This window comes from Nelusetta ayraudi, unplaced genomic scaffold (genome assembly GCF_046127955.1).
Source record: "Nelusetta ayraudi isolate G7.1 ecotype Tasmania unplaced genomic scaffold, CSIRO-AGI_Nayr_v1 ptg000027l, whole genome shotgun sequence".
NCBI lineage: Eukaryota > Metazoa > Chordata > Actinopteri > Tetraodontiformes > Monacanthidae > Nelusetta > Nelusetta ayraudi.
Genome location: NW_027466077.1, coordinates 2,079,863 through 2,087,080, shown reverse-complemented (window position 1 = coordinate 2,087,080; position 7,218 = coordinate 2,079,863). Strand labels below are relative to the sequence as shown.

The 7,218-nt window shown below is 43.8% G+C and overlaps 1 protein-coding gene and 4 non-coding genes across 5 annotated transcripts; 1 reads left to right on the top strand and 4 right to left on the bottom strand.

The window, feature by feature from the left end:
- Nucleotides 1–157: 157 nt before the first annotated feature.
- ttll1 (tubulin tyrosine ligase-like family, member 1) lies at nucleotides 158–7,003 on the bottom strand. The gene is made up of 10 exons (XM_076030078.1): nucleotides 6,411–7,003; nucleotides 6,184–6,307; nucleotides 5,689–5,897; nucleotides 5,423–5,603; nucleotides 5,202–5,339; nucleotides 4,956–5,064; nucleotides 4,667–4,810; nucleotides 3,711–3,797; nucleotides 3,006–3,169; nucleotides 158–1,980 (listed from the first exon to the last, which is right to left on the bottom strand). Exons 2-10 carry the CDS (start codon nucleotides 6,294–6,296, stop codon nucleotides 1,851–1,853), a joined length of 1,275 nt encoding a protein of 424 aa, XP_075886193.1. The 5' UTR covers nucleotides 6,297–6,307; nucleotides 6,411–7,003; the 3' UTR covers nucleotides 158–1,850.
- On the top strand, nucleotides 2,180–2,269 carry trnay-gua (transfer RNA tyrosine (anticodon GUA)). The gene is given in 2 exon segments: nucleotides 2,180–2,216; nucleotides 2,234–2,269. It is a non-coding gene; the product is annotated as a tRNA-Tyr (tRNA).
- Nucleotides 2,415–2,504, bottom strand: trnay-gua (transfer RNA tyrosine (anticodon GUA)). The gene is given in 2 exon segments: nucleotides 2,415–2,450; nucleotides 2,468–2,504. It is a non-coding gene; the product is annotated as a tRNA-Tyr (tRNA).
- Nucleotides 2,729–2,815, bottom strand: trnay-gua (transfer RNA tyrosine (anticodon GUA)). The gene is given in 2 exon segments: nucleotides 2,729–2,764; nucleotides 2,779–2,815. It is a non-coding gene; the product is annotated as a tRNA-Tyr (tRNA).
- Nucleotides 4,513–4,599, bottom strand: trnay-gua (transfer RNA tyrosine (anticodon GUA)). Its single transcript is given in 2 exon segments — nucleotides 4,513–4,548; nucleotides 4,563–4,599. It is a non-coding gene; the product is annotated as a tRNA-Tyr (tRNA).
- Nucleotides 7,004–7,218: the final 215 nt, after the last annotated feature.

Here is a 7,218-nt window from a genome sequence, read left to right as displayed (position 1 = left end):
ATGATATTGTGTTTCCCCTTTGAAAAATAGATTACATAAAGGATCAGTTTGGAAGGATAAATTCAAAGAAAAGGCAAAAAAAACAAAAACAAAAACTTAAAACATCAGTCACATTCTGCTTGAGACATTTTTCTTCAGTGAAACTTTGAGAACATAATCAGATTTTGTAAAAGTTTAATAACCACTTCCTCCCTTATCATAACATTTGTTTCCTTTTTACCCTTACTTTGAAATGAAGAAGAAAAACTTTTTTGCAAGACAACAAAGCCCTGCACAATTAAAAAAGAGAGAGAAGCCCTATAGAAACTCAACTTTCTTAACTTTGCTTTTACATTTTAATACACAACGACCTTCAGTGAATTTTGTCTCTGTATCGGAACAAGGTTGGAGTGTTACACAAATCAAATACTTCCTGTTAGTAGTGTACAAACGTTGACAAGCTGAGACTACAAAAAGTAACCATCCGCTAGTTAAAGTAGAAACACCAGGACGGCGGTGGTCAAGGGCGTATCAGATCTTTTAAAGCCAAGTTCCAGTGCCATGCAGACGTCTGATACATATAGAACAAACAGTTGGCTGTCTTTTGAAGGACTGACTTCTGATGAATGTAAACTCAAAAGACAAAAAAACAACAAACAAAAAAACCAATACCAGATGTGAAGTATATGGAGAAGAAAAGAGTGAATGCAAGATGCCTGTCTTTCAATCAGTAGTATTTTTTTTCTCTAAATTTTATCTTCACAAGCCAGAACAGGTTTATGATAGTTAAAGTAAGATTCCTGCTTTGGAGAAAATAAACAGGTTCTTGAGCACAGAGTCTTGATCAGACACATTAACCCGAACTGAAAACAGAGAACAAACAATTCCTCGTGACCCTTGAAATGACAATAATAAGGAGGTAGAGCGGGTTGTCCAATGACCGAAAGGTTGGCGGTTCAAATCCCGCTCGCCTTGCATGGCAGCAGCCACCCATTTGTGTGTGAATGGGTGAGCGAGAGGCCTTTGTAAAGCGCTATGGGGTACCGTGGAAAAGCGCTATATAAATGCAGTCCATTTACCATTTTAAAATAACTTGATAGTGTGAAGCAGCACATACAGACAGGAACAGATAAAAGCTATGTGCACAGCATATGACATCAATGCAAATATTCAAGCGAGCATGAAAAAGTAAAGTGCATGCTAATTTAGCATAATTAGCATAATTACCCCCCCCCCCCAACGATAATGCACTTATAAAACATTATTAAATTCTATTTTAGGATTCAAATAAATACATTATTTTACTTTGAATTAAGCCTATGAACTGCCAGACGGGAAATCCTTTAATTTCTTTACAAGTCTTCTCTCTTCATTGCTTATATCACATGACTGGATTCAGTTATCATGCATAGTTCAGGTTGTCATCCTCAGCGTTCGTGTTGCATTTAGTATCCAGTGATGGACAGAATGCATTTGGGTTTTTTCTTTCTTCTGCCATAACCCTTGACGTCCAAAAATGTTATTTTGAAATGTTATCGAACAATGACTTCCTTTACTTTGGAGAGCTCTTCCTCTTCTTAATATAGAGCTTGGGCCGGGATGGGAACTACTGCTGCTGCTGTTGAGATATGTGAGGCTGGATATGACCCTTAGTCTCGCAGCCATAGTGTCTCTTATTTTACCTTATTCGTTCATACAAACAGCCAGAAACATTTCCACATTTTTGTAATTTATTATCTCTGGAGAGCAGTCAGTCCCCGGAGCCCTCAGTCTGTCCAAAGTGGAGAGTCATGAAACAAAAAAAATAAATCCTTTTTTTCTTTTTTCTTTTCTTTTACCCAGAATTGCCCCTTTAACTTTGCAGTAGCAGCTCATTTCCAGGTGGCAGCAACCGGGCGAACTCCTGCACCCCCCTTGCCGGCCTTTGACCCCAGGGACTGACCTGAGCGGCTCCGCAGGTCACGCTCAGCATTTTCGCTCTGTGCCTGCTCCTCATCGTACCTGGTGACACATGCGCGAATGCGCGCGCACACACACAAACACACACACACACACACACACAGAAAATGAGACGAAATTGTGGGTTTTATTCCACTTTTTTACATGGACTTTGGAGCGTAAATAATCGGCTTTATGCAAACAGTACGCTGCTGCCTGCGACACAGAGCCCAGTCACACACAGACACAGACCACATGTGTCCCTTCGATAGCTCAGTTGGTAGAGCGGAGGACTGTAGAGGTACCCCACCCAGTTATCCTTAGGTCGCTGGTTCAAATCCGGCTCGAAGGAATTATATTGCCATCTTTTTAGAGGCGAAACGGGAATGTCAGGCACACCAAGGCATAGATTAATTTTATCTAACAAGAAACAAAGTGAAGGATGAAAAGTATAATGCAGCAATGGTCACACAGAGAGTTTCATGGCTAAAAAATTTTCCTTCGAGCCGGATTTGAACCAGCGACCTAAGGATAACCGGGTGGGGTATCTCTACAGTCCTCCGCTCTACCAACTGAGCTATCGAAGGACAGGAAACGGCAACTGAAAGTCCAGCAACATTCATTACTTTGGTGAGGACAGGAACCAACCAAAAAGGGAGTCCTTTAAACCAGAGTTAAACCAGCAGCAACCTAAGGATTCCTGTTAACACCTCCACTCTACCGACTGAGCTATCGAAGGGTGAGAAGCCACACGTCAACATCCAGCAACATTAATTACTTTGAGGAGAACAGGAACCAATCAAAAACTCAATCCTTCGAGCCGGATTTGAACCAGCGACCTAAGGATACCTGTTAGCACCTCTACAGTCCTCCGCTCTACCAACTGAGCTATCGAAGGGTGAGAAAATTAGTGAACTCTCAGTACAGTGCAGTACACTCACTACACTACACTACACTACACTACACTACCTGCAGTGCTCGTGGCCAGTGTCACAATGTGTCACATGTTTGGTAAAGGTCTGGCAGCAGGAATAAAAAAACATTTTATTTGGTGAGTTTGAATGAAATTTTCATCTCGAAAAACTTACAGGACTTGATAGTTGCCTAGGGCCTCTCGGGGAGGGCTGCGATTCCAGCGGCAGTCTGGGATCTCCCCGTTGGGAGTGACGATGTTGAGGGTGTCGTTGATGAGGTTGTACTTCAGGATACGGTCATTGGCTGTGCTGGACGTCAGCGAGGGGGAGGCATTGACCTGGAGTGGTGGGCCGTTTGAGAAAAAGACAACATTTTCGGACAAAAGCAGGGCTTGACAACTTACCTGCAGAAATAATGAACAAGGGAAACATTCCCTGACTAGCTTTGTGGCACATGTCTTTTCTGTTCCTCACTGAGGACCATTAATGTCCTGAAACCACGTTCATGTCACCCGAAAATAGATCAGATTGGTGTCTCCTAGCAGAAATAGCACAGACCTAGCCTGGAAACCCAGCAACTGGAAGAACACCTGTCAAAATGAGTTCAGCACCAAGTGATGACTGGATGCTATCTTTTGAATCTAGCTGGGGAAGAGTGGTTATCCAGCTATGTTGCTTTGTTTTATGTGCTTAAGTGCAACTGCAGCACACATATGAAGACCAAAGGTACACAACGCAAGGTTCAACCTTAAGCACATTTCAAGTTGCCTCTCATTTAACAAAACCAATCACCCTGTAATCATGGAAAGCATGGCAGGGCATGTCAGGTGTGTAAACAGTGTGCATTCGGGTAATAATCTGACCCATTGAGCCTCTCACCTCAATAAGCCATGGCTTTAGCTTGTCGTCGATGATGATGTCATACCCGTAACACTCGAAGCAATGCTTGTCATTGTTCATCACAGGCTGGCGGAGAGAAACAAAGGAGACGGACTCAGAAAGAGGAAGCAGCCGTTCACCGTGGGCGGCTGTGATATGACGGGAACTTCAAATTCATGAAGCCCCTGATTTAAAACTACTGTGTGCCAATGTGTGGATGTGCTGAGCTGCCCTGGATGTCGAAGCCCGACACACAAAGTGAGTAAGCCACTTAAAATAAAAAGGAAGCATGCATCAAGTTGAGTGAACAGATGTGAATGATTGTGGGTTTTTTATTTATTTAATTATTTGGTAGGGGGAGACAACTGTAGCTATATAGAAGTAAGGAGACAGATGTATTATGCAAACATATGTCTACAGTCACCCAGCACATTATTGTTGCTCGGGTTTCCTAAATTTTACCTTCATGTCACAGATTGAAAAAGAGAAACCAAGATCCAGAGGGGAAACAGATGGGCTTACAAATACAGTGAGAAATCCACTGGTTGTCCTTGAGGTTAATCAGTCGCATAATGCTGTGAAAATATTCATGCTGTGTCGTCTCATTTTTATCTGCTCTGGTTGGGGAAAATGTTATCACAAAACCTGCGGATATGGCTGACACTACAGCAGAACTGCCTAATTTGAAAAGTCAGTCCTTTGTTTGGAACAGGTCACTCTTGTCAGATAAATTTATATTTACTCACAGAAAATCAAGTGTTAAATTGCTTTTGGACGACGAAAAAAAAAGAAAAAAAAGGCTTCCTTCGAGCCGGATTTGAACCAGCGACCTAAGGATTCCTGTTAGCACCTCTACAGTCCTCCGCTGTACCAACTGAGCTATCGAAGGGACACAGGACCCCCCCCAATTGTTTGTGTGTGCTCACTCAGCCTGTGCTCACTCGGCCTATACTCACAGCGACAGCCTTCAGTGACTGCACCACGATCCAATGGATCTGGTCAAACAGGCGGCTGGTCACCTCCTTCCCTCTGGTGCTTTCCAGGTACAGTCTAAGGTTACTGACTGTCCACTTGCCTCCGTGGACATGGTTGTAGTCGTCCTGCATTTCAAAAACGGAACACAAGCTTTTGAGATTGCAGCAAAGTTCCAAATCAGTGTGACAAGTACGGAAAGTATGAAAATACCTGCAGCTCTCATATTGTCTTTCTTATCTTTAATGTTAAAGGGGCAAAACACAGACTCACCCCATGTTTCTGGATGGCCACATTAGTGAGGTGAACAAACATGTTGTCCAGTTCACTGGTGCTGGGGGTGTACTTGACTGTGCAGAACCTGCAAAAGCCGAGCTTGTACCTGAGAACCAAAATAAAAAAAAAGTAAAATGAAATAAAAATATAAAATAAATAAAAATGCGATTTGCTGTATAAAGCAGTGTTTTTTGATTATAAACACATTATCAACAGTGGACTGGGCCCAGTAAGGGGGCTTACATGTAACATTTGAGAGGCCGATATGTGGTCACCAGGACATAGAGACGCAGGTCAAACTTCTTCCCACCAATCAGCAGAGGGTTGTCGATGTACAGCGATATGACATACGCCTCTTTGCCACTAGCTGCAGCTACAAACCTGAAGGCACATAACCCCATGCCAAAGGTAAGTGAAGGTGATTATTTGCGTATCAGTTGATGATATATATGGCGGTCACTCACGTGGAGGTACGACTGTCCCTGGACCACTTCTTGATCTGGGACAGTTTGTTGATGAGGAAGATGCCTTTGCCCTGTGCCTTTCCACAGGGCTTCATGATCCACGTGCTGGATGGGTTCTTGCGGAACTCCTCCACGAAGAGGTTGTAGTCGGCGGGAAGCATGAACGTCACTGGAACAAAATCTGCACAAAATGTACGCCACAAACCATTACGGTAAACTCAAAAGTGTGCCGCCTTCTCCACTTTCTTCAGCCACCTGATTGATACCTAAGTAAATATATTTCCCGTTCTCATCCTTCTCAGCCAGCGGACTACTCTCCTTCTCCAGCTCCTTGCGGTAGCGCTTAATGTTCTTGATCATCAGATCTTTCCTGGTCAGCTCGTAGTGGTTGGGGAAGTGGTTGACCATCTGGTCGTCTGACAGACGATAGCCAGTGTCCACGCTGAACACGTTTCTGATGGTCTGGATGCTCATCCTGCACATAGTCACAAATGGTGTGGTTGTTTGTTTGTTTTTAATGTTGTGGTTGTTTTTTTTGCAGTAACAACTACATTACTGGTTATGACTGTGTGAAACTTATTAGACTCCTCTGAGGTCCGTGTAAAGAAGCAGTGGGAGGTACTTATGACTTCCTTATTACAGTCATTTCTAATTTTATCACATGCACTTGAGACTTTGCCTCTGCCCCACTACTTCCTCCAAAGTGCCTGCAAAGTACATTAGAAAGAGAAATTACGTCTGATGAAGACAGAGAAGCCTACCAGTAGAAATTCCAGTCTTCGTTTTCCGTGACTGGAATCCATTCCCTCTTCTCAAAGTTGTTGATGAGCACTGATTTCTCAATGTCTGTCACCCACTTCACCTTACCGGCCATGGTGCCTCCCGCTGCACACGTTTAAGAATCATCAAACATCATAAATACGCAGGTGACGCAAAAATAATCGTGGCATGCAAAGGGATGGTGTTTGTCCACGGCATGTGCACCTACCTGCAGATAATCGCCAGGAAAGAGCCAGTCATCGGCATCAGCTAGCCGGGCAGGGGTGTTAGCAAGCTGCTGGACCCTCCCCGGAGTGCTGCAGAGGCAGGGCGGACATCGCCCGGTCAGTGATACACTCCCTCCAGACACTCGTTACTCACGCTCATAGCGACAAAACAGCGCCGGAACGTTGTATGTGTGTGTCACCATCGTCAGAAAACCGCCCTCATCTTTAGTTAGCTTTCTGGCTAGCAGCGAGCGAGGCTAACTTGGGCGACATGTATCGATTTGAGGCGTCGCGAAGCAAAGTGGACAACGCCCACCGCCTTTTGTAAACTGCTCTTCACAACAGGAGTTGTTGACAGTGACACTTAAACCTGCGCCTACTTTCACTAAAAGCAAACGAATGAACGAGGAAGATCCTAATAACGATGGCAAGCGGCGATGTTGTCGGCTTGAAGAATGATAACCTAGCAACGGAGGACGCAGGGATGTCATTGCAGGATGTAACTGTCCAAATCCACCAGCAGGTGCCAGTGTTCGATGGTGTATTGGTGTCAAACTGTGGCCCGCGGGCCAAATTTGACCCGTAGTATAATTAAAATTGGCCCGCCGCTATTATACAAAACATGTAGCGCTGATACTACAAATCCCAGAATGCTCTGTTCAATCACGGCAGGATGTTCATTGAAAGATACTATCATTAATACTTTGTTGGTTTATTGATTTTAAATTTATTACTATCTCGTGGAAAAAGGTTGCTGTTTAAATTGAAATCAGAAGGCGGCAAATAAAAAAGAGGCACATGATTTTTATT

Coding starts and splice junctions, on each gene's coding strand:
- ttll1 (XM_076030078.1), bottom strand. CDS start 6,296: ATGGCCGGTAAGGTGAAGTGGGTGACAGACATTGAGAAATCAGTGCTC. Junction 5,604..5,688: donor CGGGAAATATATTTACTTAG/GTATCAATCAGG, acceptor CATTTTGTGCAG/ATTTTGTTCCAGTGACGTTC. Junction 4,811..4,955: donor TGGCCATCCAGAAACATGGG/GTGAGTCTGTGT, acceptor TTTGAAATGCAG/GACGACTACAACCATGTCCA.